Consider the following 19191-nt stretch of genomic DNA (forward strand, 5'->3'; position numbering starts at 1 on the left):
AAGGCCCGCCCTGATCTGGCTCCCCCATGCCCCGCCACTTTCCTCCACCAGCCTGACAAGCTGGACACTGCCAGACACCCACACTGTGCCATCCCAGCCCTGGGACTTCCCCACACTGGCCTTCCCACTTGGGGAGCTCAGCATCCCCCACTCCACTTTCCTAAATCCTGCTCATTCCTAGGCCCAGCTCAAATCTCACCTCCTCCCTGAAGATTCTATAATCACTCCAACTCTCTTCTTGGACTCCAAGTACCGTACTCTTTAGTATCTAGTTGTCTTAAAGGTCCATTCTCTCTCTCTCTGATTAGGCCACACTGCTTGTTAAAAAATATCATGTCCTACACTTCTACTGACCCTCATGGTACCTAGTGCAGTCCTAAACATGAGGCAGGGACGAGATAACTATTTATTAACCGAGTGATCAGCATTCAAGGGATACCTAGTCTCTTTTTCTCATAATTTTAGTTATTGAGGAGCCTAGGAAGAAAGCAGTGGTCGGCAATGTCGCAATGTCCTACGGCCCTTAGAAAGACTGACGTACTCCAAAAGACATCTTACATAGCTGGAAGGATCCCACCTCCGGAATGGAGATAGCCATTTTCCAAAGATGTGTCACTGAACTGGCTACACTTGTCAGCAAGGAACCAGGCGGGAGCCCAAGACAAGCACGGGGCAGGGCAGTCTGGAACTACATTTACCACTGTGGCTTCCTCCAGTGGAGTCACTTGGTGCCAAGGGAGGTGGATGCGGCTTGTCCATCAGCATGCCAGATGAGGGGGTTCCTCCCAAAGGGACAGAGGGGATGGAGTAAGGGCCAGGGACACCGGAGACAGAGGGAGGGTACCCGGCCTTTGCTGCTTTCCCTGCTTCATACACTGTGGAGGGAGATGAAGAGCAAGAGAGATTATATTGTCCCACCCACCGCAAAAATCCCACTCACACCAAACATCCCTGAGGGTGCACTTAAGGGAGCTCCTGTGTGTGTGTGTGTGTGTGTGTGTGTGTGTGTGTTCTCCTAGGACTGACTTGATTCATCAGAAGCACTCTCCCACACTCCCTTTGACTCCCCTCCCACTCTACCAAAAGGCAATGACATAAGGAATTACAGTGTTTAGTACCTGGCAACTGAGTAATTAAGCGGTTCTGGGAGCTGTCACAGCAGTAGCCTCAGTGACAGTAGCAACCCACTCAAAACCACACTGTCTTTAGGCTGTCTCAGCCCTTCTGCAGGAGGCCTGGCACAGGGGCTGCCCAGGGCTGCTTCAAGGAGGATCCTGAACCCCTTCTAGAGAAGGAAAGCAAGCAGTGAACTTGCGCACAGCCTCTGCTCTGTGACTTCACACCTCATTCCTCCTCGAAACTGCTTTACTCCTAAAGATACTAAAGATACCCGGTGTGCCTCTCTCTTTCAAGATGTGTTTGGTTTATGGCAGGGGTGTCAAACTTAATGCCTTAATGCTTAGACAGTAAGGTGAAAATTGTGACTCCCCAAATGATGACTAGTCCCTGTTGTGGCCCATTTCATCATGGGAGTAAATAAAACTCATCTGTGGTTGGGTGGTACCCAAAAGCCAGTTTGCCCACTCTGCTTATAAAAAGAGGAGGTTCTCTGCATGGGAGAGGAGGAACAGAGAAGGTCTCCTCTAGTTTGAATGCTTTGAGGAGAGGGCACAGTCTTACCCACAACCTCACCACCCCGAACCTGCCCTTCCGTTTTATCAGTAGCGTCAGTGAGGGTTCCAAATGCACTGGGTGACAGGTATGGATAAAAAGCACGGAGAGGCACATGTAGGTGAGGAGCAAGCAAGGATGGTCATCCCTGAAGCCAGGGCCTCCCAGAGGAGGAGAGAGTCTGGAAAGACCAACTCTTTGGGTGGAAGGAAAGGAGATGGAAGAAGAACTCTGTCACATGTAGAGGTGGCATTTCCTTTGATCACCCCACGGCTCCCCACTGGTCACTCTACTCACAGGCCTGAGGGCAGCAGCAGGAATCTGGGCAGCACGGGCAGCGGACGTAGCAGCAGCAGCTGTGAGGGCAGCACTGGCACCAGCAGATCCCCACCAGGACGAAGAAGAGGAAGACTCCCAGGATCACCAGGCCAACAAACACCCACTCTGGAGGGATGCACAGAGAAATCCATACTTGAGGCAGCCCACCTTCAGGGCAGGGCGCACCCTGACTGGCACCTCCCTAGTGAAAAGGGTTGTAAGGAGGAGGAATCTGGGGAAGAAAGCATTTCTTAACGGGGAACAGAGGCCCCAAACTCAAGAGAAACTCTGAGAGTGAGGAATGCAGACCTCCCTAGGGCCGGGGCGTGGAGGAAAGGGAAGAAGGTGATCTGCATCATATTGGGCACATGTAATGACCAGCACAAAGCAATGGGGGAGTTTCAGGGTCTGGTACCGGGGAAAGGGTTTACCAAATCGACTGTGTCAGAACAAGGATGGGACAAGGGTGGAAAGATCTTGGCTGGGAGGAGGGGGAACCTTGCCTGCTGAGCTATGAAGTGGTGCGTTCTGTGAATACCTATATTTTGTCATCGAGTTGATCTAGTTTACAAAAGTGTAAGTCCTGAGAAAAAGGTCTCTATGTCTATGTGGTCAACACACAGCCCATATTTAGGAGGCTCCAGGCCCGTTCTGTATTCATCAGCCTTCCCTGCCGATCACTTCTATAACACCTTTCTTGAACTCAGCACCAGTGCTAAGATCCAAACCTTTTGCTTAGACCAGGACAACAGTCCACAGCTACAGAAAACTGGAGACATAGACTTAAAAGAAGACACTGCCCCCATCCCCAGAGAATGGGTTTGGTTTGATCACACTCAAGCTGACCCTGCTAGACAGTCAGCATAGCAAAGGGCTAAAATGGCTAGGAGCTTTGATGAGTGGCAAGGCTGATGTGTATATATGGGTATGTTTGTCAACTTCTGCTAATTATCACTGCTCTGCCAGAAGCTGAATGTGAATTATACTTCATTCACCCACCCAAAAGATTAAGAGAAAGGAAAGAAATTCTGATTGGCTTAGATAAAAATGACTGCAGCCCTCAGGTGACTTGTCTCAATAGCATGCTTTTAGGACTTGGCTAATAGGACCAAACTTCCCCCTGGAGGCCTGGACAGACTGTGAAGTGAGCTGTGCTTTCCTTTAAAAGCTAAAAAACTAAAGTGGTTCACTTTGGTTAAAAGCCACCCACCAAAAACCCCTTTACAATGACCCTCATTTACATACTGTTTTTCTTAAATTTTGATCATTAAATACTCCTTCAATTAAATGGACATTTAGTTGGGAGTTTGAGAATATGACATTTTTCTTATATAAAGCGTTTTGTGATAATAGCAAAATTGATTTTGGTGAAAATGAAAGTGGTAAAAAAAATTTGACTTTGTCTAGAATATAATTTCCTTAGCAAACAAGCAACTTATACTTCCTGAATGTCCCTCCTCACTTATCTATCTGAGATACATTAAAATTTACAAGGTCAACCTCTCTTCAGTGAGGGAGCAAGAAGGCCTCGTGACTCGCCAGCAGGGTCTGCAGAGCATTCGTGCCAAGGACGTCAGATATCGGAAGCCTTTGGCCTAGGCCATAGCGAGAGCACAGTAACGTGATACAGCGGAGACAGACAGGAGCCCTGAGGTTTAGATAAACCACATGGACTGGTGGCTACAACTTGGGTCAGGGAGTCAAGGATTAAAGACTGGCAAGTTATATTTGAGAAACAAAAGAATATTATCTGTAAAAGGATTCTTAGAGTCAAAAGGGAGGGAAATTCAGGTGTATAAGGCCAGATATGAAAAATATAGTAACACTTTCTTGGGACAGGAAGATATAGCATCTAGTTTGAAGCATTACAATGTAACATTGTTTTTTTTTTTTTTTTGTGATGAACAAATGCTTACACATTGGGAACTCTAGATAGTTCCCAAAGAGGTATCTAATTGTGTCCTTGGGAGCAACATTAATAAGAATGCCTACGTTTGGGTTGGCCAGCTAGTGGGAAAGGACTAGAAGAAGTCATGGAAGAATAATTAGTGAAGCTCAACTGTGAAGACTCTGGATGTTTTTTAAAACTTGAATTCAGCCAAAACCAATGGCCAAGAATATTTTGTATTGTATCTCTGTTGCTATTAGGCAGCCTTAAAACTTTGGCAGAAACCCTCCAAAGCAAGACTGAATCATACCCTTTCCTACTCCTTGAGTTTGGATATGTCCTTCCCCTCAGTTCATTCTTGCTTCTTTCTGAGCCTCCTTTACTTAGGGACTATAGTGATGTGGGTTGCTGTAGGCTGGGATGTTCAACTGAAGCTACATAAAAAGACAGAGATGCATATTTGAGGCAGGGGTCCTTGACATGTGGCCCATGGACCCCTAGAGACTTAAGGCAACTAATAAGCCCCTAAAATTGTATATAAAATAATAAAGGTCTTTCAATGTGTATTTTTCAAGTGAGAAGGGGTAGACAGCTTTCCTAAGGTTTGAAAAAAAGTTGATAATGTTATGAAAGGCAATTCAGAGTAACATGGTTGTACAATAAAAATGAATGGGTAAACATATAACTTAGGAAATAAGGAATGTAGATAATTATTCTGTTAAGAATACGTATAGCTACTGGGGTACAGGTGAGATACTAAAATGGGCACGGAGATTGCCAAAGAGCCTCTATGGCTGACAATGAAGGACTAGGTTCCCATCTCAGCCTGTTTTTAATTATCATTATTCTTTTAGGGCCTAGTAACAGAAGGAATACAATATAAAGGCTCTTTCGATGGGCTTAGTTCATCCTGGAAAAGATCACAGATGTATATAGACAAATGTGCAAATAAATTAAAGGAGTAATTAGTGACTAATGCAGAAGCAAGGCAGATGGAGTCATAGCAAATTAAGTAAATAAAGAGTTAAATGACTGAATACCTGGCATAATCTCCACAGCAAAACTGGGCAAGAGCTCAGCAAGCAGCCCTGTCCTGCCTAGAAGAAGTGGAAGGAAAAGAAGGAAAGCGGTTAATCCAAAGGAATTACACAGCCTGAAGCCTGGCTCCAGTTCACACCATCCCTACATGGGGCCACTGGTCCCTGGCCTTTGTGGTATGAGAGGCACATCACCAAAGCTGGGCTCAGTCAAGAGAATGACCTTCTCCATCAATCTCTGGCAGCCATCTAAGTGAACGCTGTACCTAAACTAGGCAGAAGCAGAAACAGAACTTTCTCTTCAACTATTTATAGGAGGAGGAAATCTCTGCTTCAATATGAAAAACTCTGCGTTGAACAGATTGACATACACCATCCCCATTCATTTATACACGCTCTCCATACACTTCATTGAAAAGTCAAACTTGTCTGGATCTAAATGTTCAATCTACATTTTCATACATTCATACACAGTCCTATGTCCATATAAAAACAAAAGTACATATTTGGTTTTAACTCAGAATTATCTCACTACATGATTCCATTTATGGCCTAAAGATATTTCAATGATTAAAATTTTCAAAGGCAAGGAAAAGATAAAGCTAGATCGGTTACACACTCCTCTACACTCCTTCTGGCTTCAGAAACACTCTGTACATATGTATATGGTATGGCTTTTCCATATGGCACCCACAGCTGGCGTTGTATGGACCCAAGTGCCTTCTGTATGATATGGCACAGAAGCTTAAAAGCTGGTGTCAGAACAGGTGCCCCTCAGGGGTGCTGGGAGACAAAGCGCTGTACAGGAAACAAGATGCTGGGAGATGTGAGGGGGGAAATTATTCCTTTTTAAAACTAGCCCGATTTATAAAAGGATGTCCTGAATGTTTTCACCATGTTCTCATATCAAGGTAACACTGTATTATGAACTTCTGCCCCTGTACCAGATACCTTTACCACACTGAAGCCCTCTTGATAATCTAGTAAGTTGCACTAGGCAACAACTAGCAAAATTCCCTCCTTTCAGACTTGGGACGGCAAAAAGCCACTGTGGCACCTAAGCACAAAACTAAATTCTACATCAAGTGGGTACATGACGGCCGCCTCTAGAACAGCAGTGACTAGAATAGAAATATAACGTAAGCAACATGGGTAATTTTAGCTTTTCTAGCAATTATATTAAAAAAGCAAAAATAAACAGATGAAATTTGTAGAATACCATTTTTAACTTATATGAGTATCACCAAAATATTGTCATTTTCAGGGTTCAGCACCCACATGTTGTTACTGGACAGCAGCTCTAGTGGTCTGTGCCGTGCATATAGATTTGGCTCGTTTAGAAAACAACTTTTTCCTGTTAAAGTTTGTTGAGGTGCATTAGAGAAAAGGTTGCCCATATGTACGGTTCATATTTTGAGTCTAAAGGTCATGGTTGGTCACTGATCCGCTGCTCTGTCAAGCTACCCCACAGAAAAGAAGCTCTGACAAAGGTCAAAGGAAAGGAAGTCCTCCATCCAGGACACCAGGGGAGGACACTGTAGCAGCGGCAAGGTGTTACTGAGTGGGGCAAAAGGGGTCTTTCCTCAACTCTCTGAGGCCAGTGTGGTAACATGTATCCTGGTCTATGTGGGTGATGGTCCCATGTTTAAAAAGCTAATTGGGACTAGAGTGTATTCCAAAGGAAAGGAAGTACAGGGGTGAGTGGCTTAGGCCAACTCTGCTTTTGGCTTTAACAAAAAGGGCTTCCTTCTCTCTGTTCTCCGTCCTGTGCAGCTTTCGACTTGCTAAGATGGCTCTGCTGCTTGCAAGGTCGCTTGGAAGGACAAGTGGAAGCCACGTGGGGCACTGGAAGAGGGTGTCTTCCTAGGCTAGCCTTTGATCGAAGCCTTCACCAAAGGTTAAGAGGGGCCCCTAAGGCTTACACGGTTCGCTCAGGTAGGACACTAGATAGGGATTTGGGGCCAAAGTTTGAGCAAGTGATTAAGTACATGCACTGGTCCCATCTGGAGTGTGCTCTGTACAAATATCTCTTGGAAACTCAATAAGGCAATAAACAGATGGTCAAAGATTTGGGAATTTGGGATCTTGGACATCTCTTGAAGACCAGGCAATAGCCAGTGATCAAGAAGTCAATACAGAGTGTTTTTTTTTTTTTTTTTTTTTTGAGACAGAGTCTCACTTTATTGCCCAGGCTAGAGTGAGTGCCGTGGCGTCAGTCTAGCTCACAGCAACCTCAAACTCCTGGGCTTAAGCGATCCTCCTGCCTCAGCCTCCCAAGTAGCTGGGACTACAGGCATTCGCCACCATGCCCGGCTAATTTTTTGTATATATATATTAGTTGGCCAATTAATTTTTTTCTATTTATAGTAGAGACGGGGTCTCGCTCTTGCTCAGGCTGGTTTCGAACTCCTGACCTCGAGCAATCCGCCCACCTCGGCCTCCCAGAGAGCTAGGATTACAGGCGTGAGCCACCGCGCCTGGCCCAGAGTGTTTTTTTGTTTGTTTGTTTGTTTGTTTGTTTAGCAAGCCACTTATCAGCTACTTACTTAAGGTAAACAGTTACTGGTTTTTTTCCCCCAATCTGGAAAATTAGCACGTCTAAATACATCTCTTGTATTAGTAAAATAAGAAGCTTTGCTTGTGTTTACTCTCTAGTTCTCAAGCCTATCAATGTTTTAAACATCTCTGGATGTGCTATGGTCCAAATCATTACTCAGATGCATAATAGAAATGTCATTTATGATATAAGCTACCAATTTGTGAGCTCTTGCAGGAAATTATCTATGTGGTAATTATAAACTATAAAAAAATCCATACATTCAAGTAGAATACAGTGCTCATCCTTATTATATAGAGCATCTTATACTGGAAAAAGCAATGGACTGGGAGTCAGAGTGCTTAGGGCAGCTTTGTCATTAACTCATTTGGTGACTACTACAGGCAAATTACTGCCCCTTTCTAGGTATTAGTTTTCTCATTAGTAAAATGAAGGGGTTGACTGAAGTGGTCTATATATAGAAAGACCATATATCTTGGTATGTCTGGGACGGTCCTAGTTTATGCCTGTGGTCCTGATATAATTGTTAATAGCACCCCTTTTTACTCTTAAAGTGTCCTAGTTTGAACAGTTAGTTATATGGTGAACCTATCTATATCATTTTTGGTTCTCACATCTGATACTCAGAGATTGGAGTTGCAAACTCAAATGTCTGTAGAGGGCAAGAGGTAATGCAAATAACACAACATGAGGCAACTGGGGGTGTGGCAGACGGCAGATCATTTATCTTCAGGGGGCTGCTACTACTCACCTCTAGCCACTTGCCTGTGTCTTCAGGGTTATAGGTCATCCTATTTGTCAAGATTCACCAGACCCTAGACTTTATGTGAAATATCCTGATTTCCAAATGTTGGCAACCAATTAATATACATACATTTTTCAGTTCTGTAAACCCTTTTACCTGCATGCTGACCAATTAATGTATTTTTAAAGCACTAGACAAGCCATAAAAATATGTCTTTGGGCTGTATAGAGCCCAGAGATCATGAGTTTGCAAGCTCTGAAGGGTATATACACACAGATGTATTTATGAGAGGATAAAACATAAAAGCTGGATTTCCCCATAGGTTTAGGTTACTTTAATGGTGTTCTGACACTGCTTCTACACACAGAATGATAATGAATAAAAGCTCTAGCCACCTATGTTCAAATTAAAATCTGAAAGCAACAGTATTACAAAACGAATAGCCCTTCTTATTTCTGGGGAGCTAGAATGGGCGTCATAGAAGAACAATGGAGGAATTTTCATTTTTTACCTTAAACTATTTTACTTTTGTAATTAAAAAAATTAAAACAAGGAGAGGGTGTATCAGAAAAATGGAATACGATTCACAAAGCCTGTCACTCCAACAGGAAGACATAGATCAAGCTTCTCCTTATCGCTGAAGCAACAGTCAATAGCTAGTGCTTCAGAAGAAGACGAAGACTTCCCACAATGCACCTGTGTAGGTAGTGTTAGCCCACAGTAATATGAACAACAGAGTCATGCAGTAGGGTAGGTAAAATTCAGTGTCTTCACAATTCAGAACATAGTAGGAATTTTGGGAGAGCGGACAGTTCCAATATATTGTGTCAACAGCAGAGAGAGTGCAAAGTTCTCTCTGGCTTTTACACCATGTCTTACATTTTATTGGAACTAAGGTATCTTAAAAAATGGATTTAATGGTGGAATCCTATATTTCCGAAAGTCATTTTACTTCCAGCTTCTTCCCTAACAATTTCTAAGAAATGTTACCACCAGTTAGAGAAATGCTCTATCTTTTCTTCTTCTATGAAGGTCTGATCTTGGAGCATCTGAACAATTGCAGTAAATACATTCCAGATTTCAGCAGCACTTTACCAACACTTGTGAATCACTGTCATTCTTGCAGGATTCAGTTTAAGAGTGGCAATTACAATTCACTTTAATGTCTGAGAAAAGGATGGAAAGCAGGCCCTGCAAATAGAAGGCCACATTTACTTCTTTTCAAACCATAGCTCAAACTATCAGTGGAAAATACAGTTTTCATATAAGCACTCAAACAGTTTTCCCCAAAACTTGCAGAATCCACTACTTTTAAGAAATTTCCACATGAATAGACCAAATGAATCAGGCATACAAATAGTTTGTATATGCACACACACCAAGTGCTAGTTTCATACCATACTGTCACAAACTCCATAGCCAAACACGTTCACACACTTTGGGCTGAATGCTCAGGGTAGAAACACACACTGTGACTAAAATAATTTACATATCTTACCTATAAAGTTTTCTATTTCAGTTGTTTTTGGCCACTGCTACTTTGAAGTTATCCCCAGCTGAACTCTTTGTACATGTTCCTGCTCACTTCTGGAATTTCTCTAATTCATTCATTCATCATTCATTCATTCAACAAACAAATGTATCCTGTGCTACGTGGAGACACAGAGAGGAACAAGACATGTTCCCTCAAGACACTGGAGAGGTTCAAGGTCCAGCCCACGCAGCTTGTCCGACTGTTCATATACTCACCAACTGCATGAGTATAAGAACTCAGTTTTAGATATCTGCTTCTATGTCACAAGACTTACTAAAGTAGAAAGACTTTCTTCCTGCCAAATCTGTTTTCATCAACTGTCTTTGCATTTTTGACATCAGGTTCTACCTGGCCTTGGGACCTTTCCCTGGAGACACAATCCTTGCCTGGTTTCCCACTCCTACTCAGAATGTTATCTTTGCACATTTCATAACAAATCATGTCCTAGTGGCATTTCCCCAGGGTTTTTATATCCTCTTTTCTTGGTAGGTCAGCCCCCTCAAAGCAGAATTTACTTATCTTCCTTGCTAAGATAAGCACTTGAACTGCTTTGTTCAATCCCTTACCACACACAGTCCACAAGACTCAGATATATTCTGGAAGAGCCCTGTAAGAGTACTGCTCTGAGAAGGTGCTTCTTCCTCCCTGCTCCCTAGGACCACTGTATATAGCTTCATTAAAGCACTTATCTCATGGTTGATCTGATTATATGTGCCTCAACTATCAGGACAGAAACTCCTCCAAGGTAGGGACTGTGCTTGATGCTTGGTGTCCCCAGCAGGAGAAGTCACCTTACTCGGCCCCATCAGGACCTTGATGTGTGTCCAGTAGCAAATCCCCATTGTTCGGTATGCTGAGCTTCTGGCTGGACTTCTGATCTGCCGCTCTTTATAGTGCCTTCTATCAACCCCAGATGGAAGTAGGCTCTTAATACAAATATTAAGGAACTATCCACTCATTCATTCATCACTATTCTATGTGTTGCAGAGTGTTTAGCATGCCTGGACTCAGGGCTCAATGCAAGGAGCATCCTCCAGTCATTGGATCATCCCATCTTGCTATCTAAGGGGATGGAAGCACCACCCCACCCCATACCCAAGAGCTGAGAACCACCAGGCTAGGGTATTTTTAAGGAAGTCATTACAGAGATATAATATATATATATATATATATATATATATATATATATATATATATATATACACACACACACATATACATAAATTTTAGCTAAGGAGATTATTTTTGTCTTGGGTCTAAAAAATTAAATCCAAGCTCTAATTATTAATCCAAGCCTTCAAAACGCAAGGGAAAGTGCTGAAGTTCTGTATTTGGGACAAACTGATTCTCAGATCCTAGATCCGGCTACTCAATCACTTAATGATGACAGACACATTGTTCACTGCATTAGAAATTATGAAAAGGAGGGATAACAATGTTTCCTTCATCCTTATGATGACACCACTGCTGGCAGCATAGTTATCTCCATTCATTTCTTTGAACTTATTAACTTGGAGTCCTCCTGGGCTTTGCCAATACTACACAAATGAACCTTCTGTTTAGGACAACGAGGAATGCCTTTCTTCCCCAGATCCTTGTGGTTCCCTTCTTCTCCCTTCTGTTTAAGGCACATCTCAGATTCATCCCACTTTCAAGCTTTCCTCAGATGCCCTAGATCCATTTTCAGGATGTACTGTATCCACCCCCTGTTCTCTCAGCTCCTAACCCTCCAAAATATTTCTCTCCTAAGTTTTTGAGAAGAGCAGATGCCTTTCTCTGGTCCTTTTAAAGTGTAAAGATGTTTCTATGGCTATGCTTTTAAGTGTTGTTTCTATGGCTATCTGGAATCCCAAGTAGACTGGAAATTTCCCAAGGGCATACACATCCCTCTTTTTATTCTATATTCCCATGGTAACCATGCATTCAATCTAGTTTATGACTATTTATCATAAAAGTGGATACAGGCTCCCTTTCTTTTATATATATTTATAAACTATGTTCTTAAGAATTTCATGTATTTACTTTTGCTTTTGGGGTCTTTTGCATTTTAGTTCACTTTATAGTCTTAGAGGAGAATAATGCTGACAGTGAATTCTCTTCATAAAATGACTAGCATTAGACCATCTGCAATTAACTGTTAATAAATACTATGGGGGGAGGATTGGGCAGTGATTATAAGCTTGGCCTAAGAAATTGATTTCTTCTATTCACATGGAATTCAAGAGCAAGATTTTTATAGCTAGAAAGGATCTCAGAGGTTATCTAGTCTATATTCTACCCCATATTTTCAGAAACCTTTAGGTAGGAGGTTAACAGTCTTACCTAAAGTCACACAGCTGACTAATGATCAAGCCAGGAATAGAACCTGGGTCTATTCACCCCCATTCCAGTATTTTTTCCCAGTATCTCACCACTCTTCAATATTTGCTGATCCTTGATTTAGAAATGTACAACAACTACTCTTTAAGTCTCCTAGTATTTGCAGTAAATGGCCCTGAAATTTGTGTTTGTGGCATTATTGCTCTATTTATATAATTAAAGTATAGTTTTTGGATGTAGGAAATGTTGGAGATCATTGAAATTCTCAGCACCTTCTAAAGCTGCAACTGGAAAATGATTACTGAATATATCATAACACAGTATGATCTAATTAAAAGGCATTCACCATGCTGCTGCAAACTAATAAACAATAAAAATGATTGCAAAGTACTCTGTCTTTGCAAAGTGCTACAGTGATCCAACCCCACCACCCCCAGAGAGTGAACAAATACAAAATATTATTAGTAATATGGCATGCTCCACTTTGCCTGAGATGAAATACAGAAGACAGCTAGATTTCACTCAGAAATGATGTGGAGGAGGGTGGGATATCAGGGAAGGAGGAGGTTGAGTTTCTTGGAGCCCAGTGTGACTTCCTGAACTCGCTGTGCTCCATCCATCAGACCAGCACAGATAGAAAAACACCAACAGTGGCTGCTTTCCTTAACCAAACAAGGCCCTGGCAGTCTCAGGCAGGCTTCAGATTGTCAAGAGTTGCTGCCCTCTGCTCTGTGGCCTGCCAGCTCGTGGTGCGAGGGGTGAGGGGGCTTCGACCAGGGAGCCTTTCCCAGGCCCTCTCTTGGGAAGCCAGTCCAGCCAAGCCAGAGGCAAACCTGCACGCTTGAATAGCGGCAGCTGGCTTGGGGGGGAGAAAAAAAATGGAACGACTGTCTCCCGACCGGCTTTCAAGGGCTGCGGTTCTTTCTTCCCAGGGGCCGAGCCGGTCTCCCGGTGCCGCCCACTCTCCGCGCCCGCCCCGCGCCTCCCTCCCCCGCCAGGCCGGCGTGCGCGGGGCCGGCGACAATGCAGCGCGCCGGCTGACCCAGCCGCTCCCGCTCCCGCCGGGGTAACCACGGCAACCGCGGCCGGCAGGAATGCGCGCTGATTGAAGGCCGAGCTTCCTCCCACGGCGCCGAGCAACAAGTGAAGCGAAAATAGTGAGGCGGGGTAAAGGCTGCGGCCGGGGCGGGGGCTGGGGACTTGGGAAGGGGAAGGGCGCCTTGCAAGCCCCTCGGGTTTGCTCTCTCCACGACGCGGGGCCGTGAGCGGCCGCAACACACGCCCTTCACCGTTCGGAAATTTTAGGGCAAATTTTTGGGTGGACGACTCTCACGTCAAGCCCTCATCGCTTTGCTGCGCCCGTCGGTTTGGTGGAAGTGCGCAGAATGGAGAAGTATGTGCACACTGTAGGCCCCCATTAACTAGTGGCAAGGGTTCAGCAGGTGACAGTGAGCTGACACTAACTTGCCCTCAAGTCCTCTGGGTCTTCTGTCTCTTCAGTCGGTAAGATAATCCTTCAAGGTGGTCATCATATAAAGATGGGTGGCAATCACACCAGTTGGTCTAGACAGTTCCGGTTTAGGCCTGTTGTCTTGGCATAAATTACTACGAGTACCTCCTCCCCTGGACTCTGAACAGAGCATCCTGGTTTGGGTCATATGTTATGAAGTCGCCCTATCTAAAGTCTTCCCAGGCCCACACAGATCCTAATCCAGGTCTTAGGGGTTCTCCAAACCCCTCCAGACTTCACTGAATGGCTTGTGTGACTGAATCCTTGTATTTAGGTTAGGCAATGAACACCCTGCAATTAACTAAAGGCCATCCACTGAGAAATGGGGGCTCCCAACAGCCACCAAAATACAGCAACCAGAAGCGAGCATGCTGGGACACAATGCCCTCAAATCCACCAGCAGGAAGATTTCCACAGGGCTGATTAGGGTCACCACTGGCAAGCCACAGCACAGATGTCATTGAGAAAATGTGAATCTAATAGTAATAGGATTGCCAATTCACAGATGGCCCATTAAAGCCTCCGCCTATGGAAGGGGGCAGGACAAGCAGCCCTTTAGCAGGAGTCTCCACATGTAGCATTCCCTAAAGAGGGTTCCCTCAGATTAGGAGTGACACACTGGCAATGAGGTGTAGGAAATAGGAAGGAGTGGGAGAAGGAAATTAACATTTACAGAGTTATCACATGTTACTTAATCTTCACAACAGGTCTTCCATGTAACTTTTATAAAACGCTCCCCCATTTAACAGATAAGGAAACCCAGGCTCATAGGTATTGACTTGTCCAACGTCATATTGCTGTACTGAGTCCAGGGTGGCCTGACCTCAAGTATCCAGACAGACTTATCCAGTATCCAGATAGACATTTGGTCAAAATCAGAGTTTCAAAACCTCAGTGCTATTGATATTTGGAGCCAGATAATTCTTTGCTGGGTACAGGAGGGCTGCCATGTGTATTAGAGGATGCTTAGCAGCCTCCATGATCTCTACCCACTAGATGCCCTAGCACCCCAAGTTGTGACAACCAAAAAATGTCTCCAAACATTGCCAAATGTCTCCTGGGAAGACAAAACTGCTCCCTCTAGAGAATCAATGACCCACATATTTAATATCCAAATACAGATTTAATCATTTTTATATTCTTCTCTAATTGCTTCAGAAACATAACTTTTATCATCACCAAAAGACAGTAATTATTATAGGGACAAGATACTGTCATTTATTTATTTTGTATCCTCACTGTGTTAGAGACATAGGATGCAAAAATACTGGTCAAATTTAAAGGATAATTTAAATACAAATCATACTTGAAGCAAAACTGACTCCACATGTTGCCTATCAAGAAGCAAGGTTGAGACTATGCAATAAAGAGGTCTGAAGGCCAAAGGAGGCTTCTTACAAAGAATAAAAGGCATGGTCCCATGTCTTTGGAGAAACCATAAACCCTACTCCTTATTTATTAGAATGCTTCTTATTGACAATCATTAAACCTGAATCAGATTCTAGTTGAGGCCTGGCTAACTTTCCTGGCTCTTCTTTCTCCTCCATCCCTTCAACACATTTTTCTGGTTCTTCTTTTTAAAAACAAGACCAACAGAGGCATCTAAGTAAGCTCAGTGCAGAGCAGGCCAGAGCTAGGAGAGAGTGCTTGAAGAAAAGGGAGCAGGGCTGAGGCCTGAAAAGTCACTTCTCATTTGTTTTCTGTCTCTTTTTTCATGGGAGCTGTGGAGTAATTTCAGCTGTTCTGGAAATGTAAAGGCACAGGTGTCTGCTGACGATAGAATGGATGATTCTGTCAGTGGAATCAACCCCACTGACGCATAATCTGAAGCATATCTGAAGCAAAATCGAGTCTGCAAATGAAAATGTGGGCACAGCCCAATCAGATGTTCCAAAGAAGTAACCTTCAGATTTATGGTTAGAGTGTGGCTCTGTAATTAATTCCTTCTCTCCCTTCTGCCAGGAGTAAACTTTTTTCTTTCTTCTCCCCCAATTCTTTTTCCCTCTTCCTCTGTTTGTAAATCTTAGAGAGAAACAGCAGCAGCCACTCTCGGAGATCAAAGTTTTAGCAGGCAACAAAGACCTCCAAGGAGGCTGTTGCCATGGGAACTCTGGGAGCTGAGGCCCTTTTAATCATCAAATCTCCTTGGTTAGCAGCACCAGGCTCGGGCTGGCAAAGAGGGAAGAAGGGGGAGGGGGAGGCTTGGCAACAAGTAGCCTTTCTGAGCAGATTTAACTGAAGTCACAGGAGTGGAGGGTGGACAGGATTCAAACCGAGGCAGCAGTAATGCAGGGGTGGGTGCTAGGGCATTTCTGCACAGCCTTAGGAAGAAACACACTCGCATCGAGCATCCCTAAAGTCAATCACAAATTCTGAGATGTTCCCTCCCAAGAATTCATTGATTTCTTAGTAGGTTCTTAGTGGCTCTTTAATACTAATGGGCAGAAAAGTTTATTTTAGACTAGCATAACAACTTCAGGCACAACATGGTAAGTAACTTGATTTTTAAAGAAATCCATGCCTGCCCATTACTTCACCACTTTCTAGGTAAAATACTGTGCACTTCTGGGTAAAACACAGGAGGAGATAGAAGAAAAAATAGGAGCAGGGCAGAAAAATAAAGGAAATTCTGTGGCACTGCATTCCTGGGGAAGAATCCATTCCAAATTAGCGCTTACTCACAAGGACCTGCTGGGAACGTACCTATTTCTGGCTTCCAGGATTAACATCGCATTTGGCCCATTAAGACCCAGAAACTGACGAATTTCCCCAAATGTTAACAGTATTTGTTTTTGCCTTGCTGGGATTCTTTTTCTCTTCATTTGGAGACAAATTTCCTCCTGATTTTTTCTTTAGCAAGTGGCTCCTTTTCCCTATTCCCTTCAAATTCATATGGTTCAGTTGGGGCTGGTGGTTAATTACGTTCCTCCCACAACATACAGGCCACCCCCAACAACAAGACTTTTACTAGAACTATGGGGCAAGGGGCACTTGATCATCCTGAAATGGAAGATGCTAAAGACCATGGAAGCCTAGACCTACTGGGGGCCATCTTTGCCCCATATGGAGAGAGCCTGCCTGAAAACAAAATGAACCCAGCGGAGTGCAGCCCAGGAGAGGGAGAAAAGGAGATAGAGATTCTTTAGCACATAATCCAAACAGCGGTGCTCAGCTATGCTTGAGGCTAGTAATACCCCTGGATTTATCCGTTACCTAAACCAAAAAGTTCACCTGAGCCAGTTTGAGCCTCTATCCCTTGCAATCAAAAGAGTTCTGAGAAATATAACAGTTAGCTCTGGATAGTGAGATTTTTAGGAGATATTTTCTTCTTTTGTATGTTTTGAATTTTTCACAATAAACACATATCTTTTTTTTCCCCTAAAACAGAAACTATTAAAACAAAATGAAACAGCAGTATTTGATGCGTCACCAGCTATAGAGAATAAATTCTGCAATCTGTAAATCTTTTAAATAAAGTCAAAATCATAGAAAGGACTCTGAAAAACCATCTTGTTTAACCTAATATCCTAGACAAGAGAACCTGTTCCATGTTAAAAGCTCATCAGAGAAGGAGTTTCTATAATTTACCACAACCACCCATAATTTCCAAACATTGTTATTTACCATTAGGAATGTCTTCCTTAGCTTCAATCTAAACACTCCTTGGCTCATATCCTTTTATTCTATTCTTGGCCCAGGGGCAGGGGTGTCCCTCCAGCCACATTTCCACCAGGGCCTTTCCCCCCTTTTCTAATTAAAGGCCCTTAAAAAACAAGCTACCACATGGGACATCAGAAAGAAGGGGTCAAGCCCTCACATTGTACATAGAAAGAAGAAAGAACAAGGAGAGCTGCTTTTAGGTTTTAAAATAATAACTTCCCTGCTTGAGCCTTCCTGAAATGGTGAAGTCCTTTTCCTGCCAGCTGGAGATGCCCCAGGGAACTTTATTCCTATCCAAACAGTGGCATGGTTCCAGGTTATAAACAGCCTGTCCTTGCCATTGATCCTAGACCAATGTTTAATCTCAGAGTGGCAGGTTTCTGGACACTCCCACCTTCTGTGACTGCTGGTATGGCCCTGTGTCCCAAATGTCTGTCTGAATTTTCTTAGGTACCTGTCACTGTCATCTCAAAGCACCCAAAACACTGGGTGCATTTCCAACTTCAGAATGACTTTACCTTCTGAATAATCACAAAGACATTAAAGGGTGTTCAGTATAGTTTTCATGTTTAATGTTGAATCAGTGGTTGTCCTCCCATTTCTGTGAATCACATGTCTTTGGATATTTCTGAAACCTCTGAAAGAAGCATCCATTTGTGGATGGTTCAGATGTATGGGGTGGAAGGAGGTGTGAGTCATGCTCAGTGGGGAGGTATGCAGTCTAGATGAGAACTAAGAACAACTTTGAAGTGAGGCTTCACTTCACCATACCACAGTACCACAGCCCGCTCATGTGGCGCGGTGGAAGGAGATGAGGCTAGCAATCAAGACACTTGGGTGTGATTATTGACACTTTTTAAAAAAAATCTGGGACAATAGTCATAAAACTTGGACATTAATTTCTTCATTTGGAAAATAAGGAAAATAACCTTGTCTCCTACCTTATACGATTATTATAGAAAAACTTTGTGAACTACAACTTATTAGTTAGTGTATACTAATATTAGGGGTAGATATAGTAATGGCATCACTTTGGTAAACATATAGTGCTTTTCTTGTCATCCCATATCTAGTCTTTCTCTTTTTAAACAGTGTTCTAATTTACTCTGGGGAATTAATTCTTCTTCATTTCTTGATGGACTAGTCCTCAAAGCCCCTGATCTCCCAAGGCTAAGCAATAGACAACTGACCAAACTGGGCCAAGTAGAACTTCTGTCCTGAGACTTTGATTCTTTAGTGGGAAAATGTAAGAACAGGAAAAAAAAAACAACAGTTAATTTTGTCTTGCTATGGAGACCTAAAGATGTTGCCCATTCATTCCTGCTACACAGACCCTGGAGTATCTCTGGCAGGTCAGACTGTGCCGTGATCAAATAATTTTTATTTTCTTCCAGGGCATACACAAAACGACAGCAGAAGTGATCCATGTCACTATCAGACAGCAGAAGTGATCCATGTCACTATCAGATATGTCCCCTAGAAAGTCTCACATGACCTTTTTCACTCTCTGTGCAACAGGGAGCAAAGGTCTCCAACACAGCAGAGCCAAACAACAGAGGAATTCAGATCCCCGCAGCACCACTTGGAAGGGAGCTACCCAAGTGAGCTTCCTAACCTACCTCTGACTATGACAAAAAGAACTGATAAATTTTTAGCGTGGTAAGTCCCTGAGGTTTGGGGGTTGGTTGTATAGACGCTGACAAGTATTACCCTAATATCCTATTCTTTTCTAAGATGGATTGTCCAGCCTTCTTTTCAAATTTGATATCCTTCCAATGAACTCCTTTTCTGCTTAAGTTAGCCAGAGCCTATTTGTGTTGCTTTCAACCACGGTCCCCAATGAATCTATCACTAGTAATAATTTAAATAACCAGACAAAGAATTATGACCAATGAGATTAAATCATGTTATCTCACTTGAGACTGTAAATGTTTATTGTTTGGACACTGTAC

General features: G+C 43.2%; 1 protein-coding gene across 2 annotated transcripts in view; it reads right to left on the reverse strand.

Moving 5' to 3' along the window:
- Positions 1-19191, reverse strand: part of ILDR2 (immunoglobulin like domain containing receptor 2) — a 61874-nt gene that overhangs the window by 21070 nt on the left and 21613 nt on the right. The window contains exons 4-6 of one of the 2 annotated variants that reach the window (XM_012745308.2): positions 4918-4974; positions 1969-2115; positions 699-875 (exon numbers count right to left, since the gene is read on the reverse strand). In XM_012745308.2, coding sequence (XP_012600762.1) covers positions 699-875; positions 1969-2115; positions 4918-4974 — 381 coding nt within the window. The remainder of the gene's footprint in view (positions 1-698; positions 876-1968; positions 2116-4917; positions 4975-19191) is intronic. The other variant, XM_076000355.1, reaches the window with a different exon arrangement.

This window comes from Microcebus murinus, chromosome 2 (assembly GCF_040939455.1).
Source record: "Microcebus murinus isolate Inina chromosome 2, M.murinus_Inina_mat1.0, whole genome shotgun sequence".
Taxonomy (NCBI): domain Eukaryota; kingdom Metazoa; phylum Chordata; class Mammalia; order Primates; family Cheirogaleidae; genus Microcebus; species Microcebus murinus.